The 18,684-nt window shown below is 34.8% G+C and overlaps 5 protein-coding genes and 1 non-coding gene across 7 annotated transcripts; 4 read left to right on the top strand and 2 right to left on the bottom strand.

Moving 5' to 3' along the window:
• Positions 1–507: 507 nt before the first annotated feature.
• On the top strand, positions 508–3,512 carry LOC133822201 (GDSL esterase/lipase At5g14450-like). 2 transcript variants are annotated; one of them, XR_009887812.1, is made up of 7 exons: positions 508–971; positions 1,080–1,289; positions 1,671–1,843; positions 1,934–2,204; positions 2,307–2,566; positions 2,994–3,089; positions 3,179–3,512. XR_009887812.1 is itself a non-coding variant. In XM_062254454.1 (5 exons), exons 1-5 carry the CDS (start codon positions 626–628, stop codon positions 2,558–2,560), a joined length of 1,254 nt encoding a protein of 417 aa, XP_062110438.1. In that variant the 5' UTR covers positions 508–625; the 3' UTR covers positions 2,561–2,831. The 2 variants fall into 2 exon arrangements, 1 of the variants encoding a protein (XP_062110438.1); XM_062254454.1 differs by lacking the exons at positions 2,994–3,089; positions 3,179–3,512 and having other exon boundaries at positions 2,307–2,831.
• On the bottom strand, positions 3,389–3,461 carry TRNAR-ACG (transfer RNA arginine (anticodon ACG)). Its single transcript has one exon. It is a non-coding gene; the product is annotated as a tRNA-Arg (tRNA).
• Positions 3,513–4,019: 507 nt separating the features above from the next.
• LOC133822202 (alpha-L-fucosidase 3-like) lies at positions 4,020–6,766 on the top strand. The gene is made up of 5 exons (XM_062254455.1): positions 4,020–4,466; positions 5,055–5,264; positions 5,362–5,531; positions 5,625–5,895; positions 6,382–6,766. Exons 1-5 carry the CDS (start codon positions 4,217–4,219, stop codon positions 6,642–6,644), a joined length of 1,164 nt encoding a protein of 387 aa, XP_062110439.1. The 5' UTR covers positions 4,020–4,216; the 3' UTR covers positions 6,645–6,766.
• A 469-nt stretch (positions 6,767–7,235) lies between these two features.
• LOC133822200 (GDSL esterase/lipase At3g26430-like) lies at positions 7,236–8,842 on the top strand. Its single transcript, XM_062254453.1, has 5 exons — positions 7,236–7,546; positions 7,652–7,861; positions 7,951–8,120; positions 8,194–8,464; positions 8,555–8,842. Exons 1-5 carry the CDS (start codon positions 7,285–7,287, stop codon positions 8,818–8,820), a joined length of 1,179 nt encoding a protein of 392 aa, XP_062110437.1. The 5' UTR covers positions 7,236–7,284; the 3' UTR covers positions 8,821–8,842.
• Positions 8,843–9,038: 196 nt separating this feature from the next.
• LOC133822199 (GDSL esterase/lipase At3g26430-like) lies at positions 9,039–11,535 on the top strand. Its single transcript, XM_062254451.1, has 5 exons — positions 9,039–9,521; positions 10,033–10,242; positions 10,357–10,526; positions 10,783–11,053; positions 11,130–11,535. Exons 1-5 carry the CDS (start codon positions 9,254–9,256, stop codon positions 11,393–11,395), a joined length of 1,185 nt encoding a protein of 394 aa, XP_062110435.1. The 5' UTR covers positions 9,039–9,253; the 3' UTR covers positions 11,396–11,535.
• Positions 11,536–12,205: 670 nt separating this feature from the next.
• Positions 12,206–17,678, bottom strand: LOC133822198 (uncharacterized). Its single transcript, XM_062254450.1, has 6 exons — positions 17,297–17,678; positions 17,046–17,207; positions 16,159–16,332; positions 15,890–16,069; positions 14,936–15,410; positions 12,206–13,650 (listed from the first exon to the last, which is right to left on the bottom strand). Exons 1-6 carry the CDS (start codon positions 17,534–17,536, stop codon positions 12,692–12,694), a joined length of 2,190 nt encoding a protein of 729 aa, XP_062110434.1. The 5' UTR covers positions 17,537–17,678; the 3' UTR covers positions 12,206–12,691.
• Positions 17,679–18,684: the final 1,006 nt, after the last annotated feature.

Raw genomic sequence — 18,684 nt, 5'->3', positions numbered from 1 at the left:
TTAAAGGGGAAAATTAGTAAAAAAATTAATTAATATAAATATACTGTCTTATTACAAATATACTGTCTTATTAATATAAAAACTCTATTTAGACTATAATTGAGGTGGACAAATTAATATTTGTCCTATATTATTACAAACATAAATATACTGTCTTATTTTTGTAGGTAACATATTAAAAACAAAAATTTTACTAAACGGATCCATTATAGTTTACTATTTTTTTAATTTTAATATTAGTTGTTTATTTTGTGTTTAAGGGAATAAGAATTAAATTTGTAATTGATTTTATTTTATATGGAGATGTATCAAAAAAAAATTATTGTTTTTTTTCCAATTTCTTTATAAAATGATAGTTTTGTACGAAATGAAATTAGGAGGGGTTGTGAAAATAAATTTTTTAATTTTAAAATTTACTTAAGAAAGGGGAAAGAAGAGAAAAAATATTTAAGGACCATAAAAAATAGAAAACTAATTAATTTTTTAAAAAAGACTTAAAAATTAAGGACTATTTTGATAATCTCTACAGAGGAGGGAAGCCATGTTAGAACGAGAGTCTACTACCAACCTTTATGGTATGGTTTGACAAAAGCTCTGACAGAAAAGAACAGATCCATCTCTCTCGATGGACTGGTTCAGACCCATTTTGGGCACTGTCAACAGGAGATTGGGTGGTGTCGCTTCTTCTTCTTGGCCACTCCCACTCAGAAGGACTGTAGAAGCGTTTACGTTGGTCTTCTTTCTCGCCATTACTTCCTCGATCATTTCTCAATTCTTAACTAACAACGCTCTGTCCTCTACTCGCCGGAGCAACTGTCATTTTCCGGCCATTTTCAACTTCGGAGATTCCAATTCTGATACCGGTGGAAAATCAGCTGCCTTTCATAGGCTCCCTTATCCTAACGGCGAGACCTTCTTCCACAAGCCTTCCGGGAGGTACTGCGATGGGAAAGTCATCGTTGATTTCATCGGTTAGACTGAAATTACTTTACTTTATGGCACTTTGTTTAAGCCATTGTTGTTATGATTTGGGAAAATTGAATCCCATTTGATATTAGATTCTTTCGAACACTTTGTAGCTGAGAAATTGGGTCTACCATATTTGAGTGCTTATTTGGACTCCATTGGAACCAACTTTCGACACGGAGCGAATTTCGCAACTGGAGGGTCAACGATTCAGTCAGTGGATGTGAAGGTTTTCGAGGCTGGTTTTAGTCCCATCTCTTTGGAGATACAGCTTTTGCAGTTTAAACAATTCAAAGCTCGGTCTGATGAGCTATTCAATGAAGGTTAGGTAATGTTTTGTTTTGGAGGAACATTCACGAATCGAATAGATGTGATGATATAACTATAGTTCTTAGGGACACAGTATCCGAATCCAATAACTTAAATTACTATTAGAGATCTGAAATTTAAGATTGAGACTTGGAAAGATCCATTCTTTTGAAATGATATATAAAAGTATCCTATGTCGATCTATAGATCTGAGGATATCAATACACTTATAATACCATAGTTTTCTTCACTTATTATTAATTGATTTTGGTACACTTGTAATACTATAGTTTCTCCACTCATCGCCATCAATTTTGAGTTAGAACCGATTCTTAACAGAAACTTTTGGTAGAACAGAACCTTGAAAGTTTCTTTTTTGGTATTTGATTCTTCAGCTACAAGTTCAAATCTCAAGAACAGTCTCCCAAGACCAGAGGACTTCTCCAAGGCGTTATACACTTTCGATATTGGACAGAATGATCTTCATTTTGGGTTTAAAGCCATGGGAGAAGAACAACTAAAGGCATCTTTTCCTAAAACTATCGGTACGTTTGCTCAGGCAATCAAGGTAAAAGAGAGAACTTTAAGCCTTCAGTTCCCTGGTTAGTCAAGTATAGAGTCATAAGTCTTACAGTTAAACTGTGATTTTCTGCTTTAGGAACTATACCAACTAGGAGCAAGAGCGTTTTGGATCCATAACACTGGTCCTATTGGATGTTTACCTTATACTGTTATACGGAACTCTCCAAAACCTGAAGATACGAACCAAAATGGCTGTGTCAAGTCCCATAATGAAGTGGCCAAGGAATTCAACAGGCAGCTCCACCAGAGAATTTCCCAACTTAGGGTGCAACTACCTGATGCAGTTATTACTTATGTCGACATCTATTCAGCCAAGTATTCTTTAATCTCTGAAGCAAAGAAGTATGGTATGTCCCTGATATGATCCAACTGTTTGCATTTTTTACCTGGAAAACTTGTATTTGTGCACTGAACTTTGATGTATTCTAATCATAGTTTCCAAATTGCAGGTTTTGCTAATCCACTTGAACAATGTTGTGGGCATTATAGAGATTACTATGTCCAATGTGGGAAGAAAGCAATGGTAAATGGGTCTGAGATCTTTGGGAATGTATGCAGTGATCCATCAGTATCCATTAGTTGGGATGGTGTGCATTATTCTCACGCTGCAAATAGATGGGTAGCCCACCAAATTGAAGATGGCTCTCTCTCAGACCCTAAAATTTCCATTGCTCAAGCTTGTCACAATCCTGCTGAATCATGATGAAAAGTAACTCATCCTAACTTTTTGTATCAGATTTTTTGTTGCATGTTTGGTCATTTAGCAAGGTTATGAAAGATTAAAGAACTATTTTTTTTTTTGTCTTTTAGAGAGAGAGAGAGAGAGAGAGCTTCATTTATTGGTCAAAGTTCTTTTTTTTGCCTTTCTTTTCCACTTCTACAATTGGTGGTTGACGTCTTGTGTATGGCTAACTCTGCTACATCCTATTTCTATTTGTAGCACTATATCAATAACAAGTGAAAATAAGTCTAAATATTCAGCAAACAAAATGTTCTACAAGGCAATGATATAAACTAAAACTAGGTAGGAAGTGTTCTATGAATATAGGTATCATTAGGCTTTGACTATATGTCATATGTGCTCAAAATAATATGACTAAGTAAAACAATGTTCTCATTTGTTTTCATTATTTCAGCGACTATACCTACAAATGGCACAAAAAATTTCGAATACTCAACACTGCTTCCAATCAAAGGTGTCAGCTTTCAGACGCAGTCCTTACAGAAGCATGGTAATAATTGATGAGACTTAAAGCTTACATTATTTGATAAGATAATGTACTTATTAGCTTTTATCTTGCTTGGTACTTGGAATTTGTAGGGTTCACAAAATTTCTTGGGAAGATTGCTGTGGGAGTTATGTTGTATACTGTGAGGAATGACAACAGTTGTGAATGGGATTGACTTTGAGGACTGACTCTACCATAACTGTCATTTTGTTTTTGTATATACTTAACATCTCTTTTTAATAAATGGTAGAAAAAATATTTAAAAAAAAAAAAAGAAAAAGACCATTTTTGAGGCAAAAAGACGACTCCACTGGGGATCGAACCCAGAATCTCTGGTTCCGTAGACCAGCGCCTTATCCATTGGGCCATGGAATCCTGATATTAATTCCTTACATACCATATATTATTCAATTTGACTAATAAGTGTCCAAAACAGCTCTGTTCTTCTTTATTATGTAAAAAACAGTATACGAAAAGATGAATTAAAGATAAGGACAACCCCAAATTTATTAATAAGTTAGACCAACCATATTACCTTTTCTGGGATTCTCACTAAAGTTAGTCAGAAATTTTAGGGATCGTGCTAGTGTATTTTTGGAATAATTTAAACAAAGAAAATCTGGTAGTATTTTCTTTCTTAATTTAGTGGGGGATTTCATCTTATAGTTTGATTTGGTCCGAGTCATATGATTTACATATACCAATACCAACTCAACTCCTATATATTACACTGTAATTTTCATTCTAATCTCAAGAAAAATCATAGCAATTGATCATCACATTTCTTGTAATCTTTCTTTTGTCCAAAAAGTTTCAGGACCAAACAAACCTTTTATATATCGAAAAAAACAACAAAATTGGCGCACGCCTGTCTGCCTTTTCTTCATCTATACTATTCCCAAAAAAATATTATTATATAAGTTGCCATTACATGTGACTATAGTACTGGAGACCAATGGTAACTTATTTCACACCCCATTGATTAAAAACCACATAAACATTTTGTGTTCTTTCTCACTATGCAAAGTAACTTATCTCTTTTAGTGATGTGATTTTAGTGTGACATAAATATAGCCCTTGAGTCTTGTCCATCACTTTCTCTACCTCAAAAACACACCTTTTTTTTCCTCATGGAATCACATTGCTTGAAGTTGAAACTTGTTGCGGCTTGTTTGTTGGTAGCTCTGTCTGTGAGCTTGGTCTCGGCCAAAACAAGTAGTCAGTGTAATTTCCCGGCCATATTTAACTTTGGTGATTCCAACTCCGACACCGGCGGCTTGTCTGCCGTGTTTGGTCAGGCGCGCTCACCTCATGGCGAGTCATATTTCCACAAGCCCGTTGGTCGTTACTGCGATGGACGTCTTGTCATTGATTTCATAGGTACAATAAAAATCTAATCCTTCATAACTTTTCTGCACTTTTGATCTTCTTAGGAAAAAACATGAACAAAAGGGTCATGAAAACTTTGATTTGTTAGTAGTAATTATGAACCACCGACACTACTGAAGATTCAGAATTTAATGAAGTGAATAGTGTGAGTGATAGAGAAGATGATTTCACTAACAAAATACTGGTCCCATACACTACTTTAGTCCACTGCAACTTGCTAGACAGTACACCCAGCCACTATGGCCTCCATAATTTAGAAACTATATACCTTTCGTTTTGGAAGAAAGTTCAATGAATTTGAAGACCGAAACCATGACATGATGTTCAATTTTTTTACATACCATCTTCATATTTTTTTGAGTTGGATGTTCAATTTGTAAGGGTATCAATAATTTATGTTTATTCCTTTTAACTAAGAAACTTTATTCCTTAGTTCATGTATGATGTATTACTATTTTTGTTTCTTCAATAAATTTATTCATTGCCACAAGACCATGATGTAAAAGCAAGGCTTATGAATATTGCTTAAAATAGAGAAAATAACTCTTTTTTTTTTCTTTTCTGATAATGGTTTCTCAGCTCAGAGCCTTGGATTGCCACTTCTAAGTGCCTACCTAGACTCAGTTGGAAGCAACTTCACTCATGGGGCCAACTTTGCCACAGCAGGCTCAACCATTAGACCCCAAAACACAACTCTTCGTCAGGGTGGTTTTAGTCCTATCTCCTTAGATGTTCAGTTCAATGAGTTCTATGATTTTCATAGTAGATCTCAAACTACTCGCAGCCAAGGTCAACAATACTCTTTCCTACATTATTACCACCACTAGTAATAATATCTTTTGGCTGGCTCATATAGATTCTAGAGTTTTAACACTTAGAATTGCAGGTGGAGTTTTCAAAAAGCTATTGCCTAAGGCAAAGTTTTTCTCTCAAGCTCTGTACACATTTGATATTGGTCAGAACGATTTAACATCTGGTTACTTCTCAAACATGACCACATCCCAAGTTAAGGATAATGTTCCTGATGTATTAGAACAATTCAAAAACGTTGTCAAGGTAATGAGCCACTACAATTATCTCTGACCAACTTTTGGGTTTTGTTGAATGTTTTAGCTTTAAATTATTTAATGAAATGGTTTTGTTTTGTAGTATGTATATGGTCAAGGAGGAAGATACTTTTGGATACACAACACTGGTCCCTTTGGTTGTCTTCCATACGTACTGGACCGGTTACCAGTGGCAGCTAGCGAGATGGATAAAGCTGGATGTGCCACTCCTTTCAATGAAGTGGCTCAGTTTTTCAACCGTGGCTTAAAACAAGTTGTGGTCCAATTAAGAAAGGAGTTACCTTTGGCTGCAGTCACTTATGTTGATGTTTACAAAGCCAAGTACTCCATCATTAGCCAACCAAAAAAGCATGGTACATTGCATACATATACATATATATCATCAATAACAAAAGGGTTTGGCAAAATAGCTCTCTTTGCATAATAATTTTGTATTGACAATTTTTTGCAAAATGATTTTCCAAACACCCATATCATACTTCAAGACTCATTCAGAAAATCTTGACACTAAGTAGAAAACTCTGGACGCTCTGTCAAAAATTCTCGACATTTTGTCTGGATTTTTGACATCCTGTCTGAAAAATAATTTTGCAAAAAATTATCGAAATAATACCATTTTGTAAATTTGTAAAGTGATATTATAAAAGGGTCTATTTTCACCAATTACTTATAACAAAATGTTGGATTAGAATTATAAGTTTCTTACATTAATATGTGAGTAATGGTGAAAATAGACCTATTTTTAATTTCACTTTACAAAATTATTTTCTTTTGATATTGTTTTTGCAAAAATAGTCTCAAGGTATTAAGAATTTTCAACTAAATAACGAATAATGCAGGGTTTGAAGAGCCGGTGAGAGCGTGTTGCGGTCATGGCGGGAAATATAACTTTAACAAGAACATTGGATGTGGGGGCAAGAAAAAAGTTCATGGAAAAGAGATTTTGGTGGGAAAGGCTTGTAAAGATCCTTCGGTTTGGGTGAATTGGGATGGAGTACATTACACTCAAGCTGGTAACAAAGGCATTTTTGATCAGATTGTAGGAGGAGCATATTCTGATCCGCCAATTCCGTTGAACATGGCTTGTCATAGAATGAAATAACCACTTTTCTGATCACTCAATCATGTGTACTTGTTAATTTTCAGACTCGTTGCTTCTTTTGATTCAATACAATTTCATATGAAGCTCCGTATGGAAATAATTTAAGTATTCATATTCTCCCACATTGTAAGTGATAGATTTGAAGACCATCCATGTTAATCTAATATCAACCAATTGAATTCTACTATAGCTTTCAATTTTTTATTATAATCTTAAAATAGATTACAGATTACTTTTAAATTCTTAATTTGTAATATTGTGCCCTTTGTAATTTTTAAGCTGTTTCGAATAACTTATTGCCGTGTTGAATCCGGTTTTGTGTCAAAATTTTCAATTCTGCTTTGTAATATATAATAAGGTTGTTTATTATATCCATATTTTGAGTGCAAACTTTAAATGTAAAAATAATTCCACAGAAAAATCAATAAACGCCAAACAATCACTCCTCGGTTGACATATCAACAAGATTAACCCTCACACCAACCAAAATCACAAAGATTCGCATAGGATGATGATAATTCATTCACATCCATAACTACAAGGCCCCACACAACACAACAAACACAATTACTTAAACACAGCCACACATCTCTGTCGTTTTTGCTTCTTTTTTTCTCTCTTTCTCTCACTAACTTGTCCAATGGAATCACATTGCTTGAACCATGTTATGACTATAATTTTTGCAGCATTGACTGTGAGCTTGTTATTGCCTCCATGCTTGGCAACACAACCTAATCCAAGTCCATGTAAATTTCCAGCCATATTTAACTTCGGTGATTCCAATTCAGACACCGGTGGCTTGTCTGCCGTTTATGGACAGGCGCCTCTACCTCACGGCGAGACATTCTTCCACAAAGCTTCTGGACGTTACTGTGATGGCCGCCTTGTCATTGATTTCATAGGTATATAACTATATTTGTATATGTATGCTTTCTATATGTAAAATGTCCTCAAAACAGTTCAATGTTGAGACTCTAATGATGATATTTTCTCTATCTCAAACTCAGCTGAGAGCTTTGGATTGCCATATCTGAGCGCATACCTCGATGCAATAGGAAGTAACTTCAGTCATGGAGCCAACTTCGCCACAGCAGGCTCAACAGTCAGACCCCAGAACACAACATTTCGTCAGACTGGTTATAGTCCCATCTCTTTGGATGTTCAGTACAATGAGTTCTATGATTTTCACAGTAGATCTCAAACTGTTCGAAGCAAAGGTCAAATTTTCATTTCTTTTTTAGCTTCTGTTATATATAGAAGAATATTAGAACTCTCTCTAATATTAATGTTTGTTGTGTACTTACAGATGAGGTTTTCAAAAAGCTTTTGCCAAAGGCAGAGGTTTTCTCTGAGGCCCTTTACACCATTGATATTGGTCAGAACGATTTAACAGCAGGTTACTTCTTGAACATGACTATTAGTGAAGTTAAGGCCTATGTTCCGGATGTATTGGATCAGTTCAAGAAAATTGTTGAGGTAAATGAAGATGACCCTTTTTCTATTTTAGTACAGTAACTATAATTTTGATATCATTTGGTTGATTTGATAGAATATCTATGGTCAAGGAGGGAGATACTTTTGGATACACAACACCGGTCCAGTCGGTTGTCTACCATACGTTTTAGAACGCTTGCCATACACAGCTGCAGAGGTTGATAAAGCTGGATGTGCTTCTCCTTATAATGAAGTAGCTAAGTTCTTCAACCAAGCATTAAAGGAAGTTGTGGTTCAACTAAGAAAAGAATTGTCATTGGCTGCAATCACTTATGTTGATGTTTACTCAGCCAAGTACTCCATCATTAGTGAGCCAAAAAAACATGGTACATAATATGGATTACTCACTTGCTTTGTTGACAAATAAACTCACCTTGATGGTTATTGATATGGTAAGTGAATATGTCAATATGCAGGATTTGAGCAACCATTGGTAGCATGCTGTGGTCATGGAGGAAAATATAACTACAACCAAAACATAGGGTGTGGATGGGGAAAGATTAAAGTGAAAGGGAAAGAGATTTTGCTGGGAAAGTCATGTGAAAATCCATCTGTTTGGGTGAATTGGGATGGAATACATTTCACTGAGGCAGCTAACAAATGGGTTTATGATCAGATTGTAAATGGGGCATTTTCAGACCCACCTATTCCATTGAACATGGCTTGCCATAGAAATATTTGATCTAGTCGTATTAAACTTTGCATCTCTTGTCTTTGGTAATAAAAAATATTTAGTTTTAAAGTAGCTTTTGAATTGTCCCATCTTTTTATTTTTATTTTTTATTAATTTGCCTAACACCATTCCATTGCTTGAAATAAGGGTCAATGTAAATTAAATTAGTCAATATAATAGTATAGGTGGACCAACCAATACTAAAAGTCTTTTCCTTTATAATTCAAAAGAAAGAAAAATTAAGTTACCAAAACCTCCTAATGGAGGAGGAGGAAGGTTCTGTGGAAAACATATAAATAAGTCAAAGAATAAACAAAAGGAGCAAAGACAAAACAGCCCATTCAAAAAAAACTTAATATGGGGAATTTTTTTCTTCTTTATAGTGAGCAGTGACATAACATAAGCCTTCATCTCTATAGTGCTACACTCCTTTCACATTCAAATGGAATCTCAATCCTTCTCAGGAGCAAGTGTTCTTATTATATTTAGAGTGGTGCTGCTAATATGGGTGGCTTTGGCTCAAAGTGTTGGGGCAAAAACTGATGATGGGTGGTGCCATTTTCCGGCCATATTCAACTTTGGAGACTCAAATTCAGACACAGGTGGTCTCTCAGCTGCATTTGGACAAGCCCCTTTTCCCAATGGAGAGACCTATTTCCACACTCCTTCTGGACGCTACTCTGATGGTCGTCTTGTCATTGATTTCATTGGTATTTCAACTCAATCTTCTCTCCTCTTTCTAACAAATTTTCTTCTTTAAAAGAAACGTTACAGAAGAAAACAAAAATGTGACATTATTGCATTTGAACTGTTCTGCGTGTCTGTCTCTGAAATATCACAAGCATAGATCTCAAGACCAGTCAAATGCAGTTATATTATTATTATTATTTTTTAATCAGGGTTGATAAGATATACATGAATAAGTACATTTTGGCCTCACTATATGTAAAATTCAAACTCAAATCTTTAAAGGGTCTTGGCTAGATTCATCGTAATTTCATTTTTATGATAGATCCCTCCAAATTTTGAACTGTGTGCGTGTGACTCCATGTTTATACACACAGTTGTAATAATAGTATTTGAATTTTGTTTGTTCTGCCTTTGAAATTGAATTTAGATGATAATAGATATCTATTTAAACATTGTGCAAATGTCTTAACTCTCATTATTTACATATTAAAATGGGCTGAAATGATTTTATTTGTAATTGGTTTTTGCTAGCTGAGAAGTTGGGATTACCTCATCTCAGTGCTTACTTGGATTCATTGGGGTCGAGCTTCAGCCATGGAGCCAACTTTGCCACTGCTGGATCAACCATTAGACCTCAAAACACAACCATTTCCCAGAGTGGCTATAGTCCAATTTCCTTAGATGTCCAATTTGTTCAATTCACAGATTTTCGTAGCAGAACCTTAAATCTTCGCAAGAAAGGTGATCATTTGTTATTATTTTTGGCTTTGTTATACATGTAATGTGGATTTTGTTTGAATGAAATTGACCATCAGTGAAAAAATAAAAGAAAAATGAAGTGGTTGTTTTGTATAGGACATCAATTTGAGAAATTGTTACCCAGGGAAGAGGACTTTTCTAAGGCCCTATACACTTTTGACATTGGCCAAAATGATCTCACTGCTGGTTACAAACTCAACCTGACCACTGAACAAGTTAAGGCTTATGTTCCTGATGTGCTGAGTCAATTTTCTAAAGTTATAAAGGTCAGCCAAATCAAACCCATATCTCATCTCTCTTTTTTTCATAAGGATTAAAGTAGAATTTAGAGAGTTGCAACTTGAAATCATACAATTTAATTTTAGATAAATTTACATCCAACACTATTTTCTTAAAAATATATAAATTTTATGATTTTCTTTTCCAATTATACAATTTTTGGTCTCAGATACAAGTTTATATTTTTGAAATAAAAAATCTTAAAAATTAGTTTTTTTATTTATTTTTTTATGGTATTTGTAGGGTGTTTATGGTCTAGGTGGAAGATCATTTTGGATACACAACACAGGCCCAGTGGGCTGTCTACCTTATGTTTTGGACCGGTTCCTTGTGACAGCAGCCCAAATCGATAAATTTGGCTGTGCTACTCCATTCAATGATGTGGCCCAATTTTTCAATAGTAAACTAAAATCAACTGTGGCCCAACTCAGGAAAGATCTCCCATTGGCTGCAATCACCTATGTGGATGTCTACTCAGTTAAGTACACCCTCATCAGCCAAGCAAAGAAATTTGGTAAAGCTCATTTTCACAAATAACAACTCTTTTCATTATGGGCATTATCTGAATTTTCATTTTATGGCATTTGAAGGATTTGAGCATCCACTTGTGGCATGTTGTGGCCATGGTGGAAAGTATAATTATAATAGATTCAACAAGTGTGGGAGCAAGAAAATTATCAAAGGCAAAGAGATTGTGACTGCAAAATCATGTGCCGATCCGACGGTCAAGATTATTTGGGATGGGACTCATTTCACTGAGGCAGCTAACAAGTTGATATTCAACCACATTGCTAATGGTTCATTTTCTGACCCACCAATTCCATTGGAAATATCCTGCCATATTAGGGACCAATGAGTCCCCCCCTACATTGCTATTTTCTTTTCTCAAATCCCTTTTCTATCTTCCAAAAGATGACAAGTGAACCAACTTTTTTTATGTGGAATTGTACCATCTTACTTCTATGAAAAGTGTTAATGGGCTTTGTTTTGGCAAAAGATGTAGCCTCTTTTTTAGTAGGATGGCCCACCACTCGGCCCAAATTGTGAAAGTTTTCATACCCATCTTTAGGTTACAAGGATGTCACAGGCATGTTGTGATGGGCCATTCAAGTCCTCTTGTGCCTTCTCTTTCCAACTAATGTGACAAATGACAATCCACTAAGGTATGTTGAACATAATAAACAAAAACATGAAAACTCTTTTAAGTAATTTTTTTTTGCAGCAGAAAACTCTTAAGTAATGAATGCATTTAATGTGTTTAAATTTGCCCCTTTGAAACATATATTCTTCTTTTTTATTCCCTTTCTATTCTTAGTTGGGATAACAAAGGTGGATTACAATTTACAATCCCAAAGAGCACCAAAAAGGGTCTATAGAACATGTTCAAGCACAAGTTCCAAATTCTCATCTCTACTCCCCCAATAACAAGGCCAAGTTAAGATTTAAGTCACATTGAAAAAAGTAAAAAAAAGGGATATTAACTTCTTTCAAGAGATGGCTTGATGTTATCATAGCATAAAGAAATACTAAACAAAACCACTATGGAAGATCCCCATGCTTTGAAATATCATTAGAGTCTATCATAATCTCTAAGTGCATTCAACTAGTACCTTTAGTTCTAAGCATTAGAATAGAACTAACATGATAACAATAATAATAATAATAATAAAAGAGTTTATTATCATTAATTAGCTCATGAGCTATGAATTCATAGAAAAAGAAACATCTTTACATGCACAAATGGCACATACAAACTTGAAATACAAACACTCAAAGTCAAACTAAGGGTTATAACACAAAGAAAGAAGAGTAGATAAGAAATGTCAAACAACATGATCCACAACCACAAACATGATAGAGCAATTATGGTAATGGGCACAGAAGGATCATTTGTTATGTAGTGTGTGATCCTATCTGGCTACAGTCCAATCATGTCCATATTACATAATAGTAAAGCATATAATACTCCCCCATGTCCCTCTGAGTAGGTCCATGTGCTTCCTCATCATATGTCTTCCATGGTCCTCTTTCAACCACAACCATAACTCTCTTCTAATTTTCCTGAAATGATCATCATATTCACATACCTCTCTTCTTTTCCATGGTGAAGTTGGAAATTTTTGGTCAAAGATCTTATATGAACTAACCAACACTATTCCACTTTCCAAGCATAGACAAACAAAGAAAATCTAGATGACCCATCAACGTTGTTATCACACTCTCCTAACTCAGTAGAACTCATCACTTGATCATGATGGTCAATACTCGAACTTAATGAAGATGAAGATGAAGATGATGATGCTGACGATGATATGGGACTAAATATAAACATGCCCTGTCTAGTACCAGAGCTGAATAGCCAATCATGAACATCCCAATAAACTTCAACCTTAGTTTTACTAACAAAAACTGACTCATTACCTCTGAACTTCCATTGGAGATGTTTGACATGAAGAACTTGCTTCCCATCTACCTGGACTTCCAACTCAGGATCCGACCCGGTACTGATCATCCCTGTTGTGTTATCATAACTGGGTATGATGCTGTTGTTACACTCGATCAAGATTTCATGAGCGTTTGCCTTCTCATGAAACTTAACTCTCGTTGAAAACTTCCTTTTCCCGAACAAATGCTCTTTTCTAGAGACCAAGATGGGGTCTATCAAAGAAGGACGACAACCCGTTTTTCTAAAGGCATCTTTCTTCATATCACCAACTAGTAAAACCACTTCTTCTTCACAAACAATGGCGACATAGTAATCTGATTGAGGCTCGGTTTCGCCATTGAACTTTGCAGCTTTCAGGTCCCAAGCGACATTAACAATCGTGCCATCAAGAACAAACTGCTTGTCACCATTTTTTCTCCAGAAGTACCATGGCTTCAGCTCAACCTTGCACTGGTACTGTTCGTCGTCTTCTTCTTGCACTCCCTGGATTGAAACTGAGAGGCCTCTCAGAAGCAAATTCTTGCACCAAGTGATAGTGATCAAACGACACTGACCAGCTATCTTTGTTCTATACACTGACATGAAGACACTCTGGCCTGACCTTATCACGGCGGCTGGATCATCGGCCTGTGGCCTCTCGCCAGATGAAAAACAAGCTGGGATTACTATTGAATCATGCATGGTGGTAGATAAATAAGGCCTAAAGGGTATCGATTAGTTTGTAAAGATAGGCAAAGTTTTGGCCAGGCTCACAAGAACAAAAGTAGTAAAAGATGAAGCCAAAGAGGTTTTTGTTGGAGAGGTTTGCTTTGGTGTAGCAGTATATAAATCATCAAGAGAATATTGAGAAATCTCCAAAGTGGGGTGTTTTATATATATATATATATATTTCATGCAAACACACTGTGTGTTATAGTAAAGCTTTTTCAACCAGCTTAGCTTTTCTGTTTTTTTTTTTTAATAACTAACAGACACTTTTTCCTTGGTTCAAAGTAGTTTCTATTCAATGAAAGTTGTATCCCAATAACAATCTTTTTCATGCATTGTAAAAAAGCAAACAAACTTCTTTTTTTGAAGCTCATGTGATGGTGTGTATCTCCACCTCCCTAGGAAAAAAGGGGACCCACATGGGGTTAAAAATAGAGGAGAGGGGTAAAAAGGTCACTAATGAATATATCAATGATCATAATTTAATAGCAACCACAAAAAAAAATGTAAGGCTTTTTGGATATTGAAGAAAAGAAAGTACTACTTCAGCATTTCTAACACTGAAATCAACAAATGAAAAGTGGTGATTTTGAGTTGATTGAAGCAAAGCCAAGGTACATGCTGAAAAAGCTGCCTAATCAGATAGTGGTTGTTAATATGTACAGAGAGGAAAAGGAAATAATTATTTGATTGTGAGGTAGCTATCCAAATGTGTTTTGCTGGTGGCATCTTGCTTCTGTTTCATTTTTCATGTGACTAGTCTCTCCCAATCCCAACACACTAAGAGAATTGGTGGTTATAATTTTTGTTTATAACTTCTTGTTTGAGTTGCATCGATCTATCATCTTACTGTATGTTCCTTCTATATCTTGAATAAGTCTTTACTATTTTTTAGTATAAATGTACATGTATAATTGTTACTTCAACAGTCAAAACCATATATTCAAACCCTTGTTGTTATTGAGTTACAGATTCCTTTAATACATACATCAAAATAATGGTGTAGAAGTTGTGGTCCAGACTATATAATTAGAATCAGATATAAATAAATGGTCACCCCAATAATGGAGCACTATATTTCTGCTACAAAACACAGTAAATTAAAAGTGAGGGGCAAAAAAAATACATGTAAAGAATCTCACAGCAGACAATCCCACTTTCTCCAAAAACACTTCTGTACACTATTCCACTTCCTCTTTTGTACAACATTCATGCATAGCTTTTAGGCCAATCCAGAAGAGCGGTTGTTGTTGAGTCTGAACTGATTTAGATCAATTATCATCACAGTAATATCATCCAGACTACCCCTGCTTACAGCCAGATTCACAAGCTCCTTACAAGCAGCTACGAGTCCACTAGAGTCAGCTCTCTTCTTACTACTAATAAACACATTATTATTCTCCTTTGTGGGAGATTCCATCTTCATGTTTACTCGCCTAGCCAGAGATATTCTTCGTGATTTTGATGGAGAGCTTTCATTTTCAATGACATAATCATGTTCACTTTCATTCAATCCATTATTACTTGTCTTCTTGTAGCTGCTTATCCCTTTCGCTTGCTTAACAAGAGAAACCCTACGTAACTTTGATGAAGGGCTCACGTTAACACGGCCATATTCACAATAATCATTCTCTTTATAATCTCCGGAGGGTCCCAATTTTTTCTCAACTGAACATAACATTCGTTTAACTGTATCTACGGCTTCTTGGTTGCGAACCTAGGAAAAAGACAATCAATGGTATGTTAGGATTTATGTAATGAAGATTTGGAAATCTCAGTTTTCATGCAACAAGACTATACAATGTAGCAATGGCTGAGTTGTACTTTTTTTTTCCTTCAAATTATAGTGAGTTGCGGTGTGTGATTTGAAAATTTATAAACACATCAAATGACACTGTGCCGCACTCTTATGTAAATATATCAAGTTTGGTTATGTTATTTATGTTTTATTAGAGTTGCTATCAGTATTGTTTGAAAGATTTGAAGTTTAAACTTTAAATGTTATATGAATTGTAAAGAATAAAAATAAAGGCAATATGCTTTTGCCTTGAAATAAAGCAATAAATCTATTCTATACGAGATCCACATAGCAGCTAGACAATAGAAGATCTTCTAGCAGAAGCAATAAATATAAGAAATAATGAGACATAATGATAAATTCCAGATTCCACAGGTGGAGAAACTTCCACTACTCACCTGTTCCCACAGTCCATCCGAGGCCAAAACAAGAAACTCCATGTCTGGTGTGAGCTGCAGAATCTTGGTTTCAGGCTCAGCTAGCACCCACTCCTTTAAATGAGCGTCTCCAATACTTCTAGAAACAGTAAGTATCCCATGAACTCTCCATGCTCCTCTATGAATCTCCACATATCCTCCCTGAATCAAAATGTCAAAAAAAAAATTATAAAACTATTTTAGCTTTTCAAGTGAACTTGACAAGTTATAAACTATGTGCTGAAAAGTACCTTGGCTTCTATTCTATTTCGTTCTTCTTCTAGTTCCGCTCTGTGATCTTTTGTAAGAGCTTCAGCTGCTCCACCTCTACAAAGAACAGCCCTGCAATCTCCCACGTTTGAAACTATAACCTCATTCCCTTCTTCAATTACAGCTGTGACGCAGCAGGCACCACTGCACATATCCTACACATTGACTTTCAAGAATTAGCCAGCAAATCACCATTAAAATATAGCAGGAAAAATTGGACAACAATGAATTATCCATAAAAGAAACTTAACCTTTATTCCTAACCAAATATTAGAGCGTCCATGCTAAATAGAAACAACAATAACATGTGGAGACGAGTAAAGTAACTCGTATTTTAATAAATTGTAATTCTATCTCAGTAAATGATCAGAGGAGCAAGGAATCTGATTTATAGAAAATAGAAGAGGGGTATGAAAGAAACAGAACATGAGTAATTAGTTACAACTAACTGAGAGAACAATTGTCAAGGTAGTTAGATACAGCAGACCTAACAGCTAACTAATCACTTGGTCTTAACCTAAATAACCTATATTTTATAAATAGATCAATATTTCAACACTCCAAGTGTGACACTCTAATATAGAATACCAATATAGTAACTGAGTTGGAGTATGACTAAGCCTAAGTATGCTTGTCAACATAATCATGGCCAATTGTAACCTAATCAAGAAACCAAGATTCACAAAAGCCAAAACTTAGTAATCAAATTTGTTTAAAAGAATGAGTTTGATGAAATCTTCTTCAAAGGCGAAGAAGCTATACTTGGCATTCGACTTTATGAATCAAAAGACCATTTTTTTTTATTATATTTTCCTTCAGCATCAAAAAAATTATCATTCGGGAATAATACCCCAAAATTTGAAACAACCTGCTTCAAGAAGTCTTGGTCTGTTTTGAGATACCCAGCTTTAACGCCTTCCTCTTTCTCAGCACAATTCTTCATCATTTCAAGAACATTGTTGTGCAAATGCTCTGCTACAAACTCCGCAGCCTTCTTACCACCATGTCCATCATACACCCCAAAGAATCTCTACCCAAAATCCAAAACAAGTATATCAAAAGAAGGAAAATAACAAAAACCCAATTGAGTAAAAGAACAAAGGATGAATTTAGATTTACTTTGCTGGCATTTTCTTGTAAGAAAGAAGCTATCTTGTGAGTGTCTTCCATGAACTTTTTCTTGCCTTTACGGGAGAAAACCCCAACTCCAATATCCCCAAAAGAGACTCCATCGTTCCGGGGAGTAGAATTCTCGATTCGAATCTCTCCCAAGGCGTTTGGTATCTCAATACTGGGGGGTCTTTTCCGCTTCAAACAGAGGGAACCATTAACATTGGCAGTTTCAGCATCCGTGGCCATGGTATGAACTATCCTCTGAGCTGAGAGAGAGAAAGCCTCCAACGGCTATAATTAACGTATGCGTGAGAAAAAAAGGAGTGAGAATAGTGATTTGTAGTGAAGCGAAGATTGAATTGAAAGAACAAAAGGTCGTCCTTCAAAGTCTCAAAGTGGAGCTTTATAATGAAAGAGCCGTTATCAGTGAATTTACCTGTCAAACAGTTTGAATATGGAATTCAAGCAAGTGGAGCCAAATTTAGGATCTAATAATGGATCCGTACAAACGGCGTTGTTTATGTGTTTATGTCATGTCGTTTATATGCACAAGAGTGTAGGGGAAGTTAGATTATATATACAGTAAAACCTCTTCATTATCTTATGTTAGTAGAATTATGTTTATAAAATATTGTAAATATACATATTTAAATTTAAATTAAATAATAATTGATAAAACATATCAAATTTAATATATAATTATTGATAAACGAAAATGATATAAAAATATAATGTTGAAAATATATAAAATTATTTTAAAAGTTTAAATTAATAATTAATTTTATCATGAATTTTTAGTATGTGTAAAATTACATATATAAATATATTTAATATTAAGATAATTATTACTATATTGAAGTATATTTTCTAAAAGTAGAATCAATAAATATTATAACTTATTACAATATAAAATTTATTTTTATTTATAACTAATTCTAAGTTGAGACTACAAAATGTTATGACTACATGAGAGTTATTTCATTATAAAGTAACATTTTATGGAGGTTTTACTGTATATATTTTTGAAGGATGGGCAAGCTAGAATTTTAGATAGGGTAATTATAAAAGAAAACCTATAAGATTTTGTAAATAAAAAAAAATATAAGGTGATATATATAAATAAAAGAACACTCTTTAGGAACTCTTATTTTTTATTGTTAATTTTAGTATTTTTGATACATAGAGAGACTCCAGATTCTATACATAAAGTCATACCTTATAACTAAAAAATGTTCACTATCTTTCTTTTTACCAAACCATGCTAGTCTTTGCCAAAGTTCCTAAAATGAACCCAACATAATTTCCCACCTCTTTCTCTCTCTTCACTCTTTTCTCTCTCAAATTTTTTTCCCAAAGCCCATCTCCTCCAACCCTAAGATCCACCACCACCCCGA

This window comes from Humulus lupulus, chromosome 3 (assembly GCF_963169125.1).
Source record: "Humulus lupulus chromosome 3, drHumLupu1.1, whole genome shotgun sequence".
NCBI classification, from domain to species: Eukaryota; Viridiplantae; Streptophyta; class Magnoliopsida; order Rosales; family Cannabaceae; genus Humulus; species Humulus lupulus.
The sequence above is the reverse complement of the archived record's forward strand: the minus strand, read 5'-3'. Positions and strand labels throughout refer to the sequence as shown.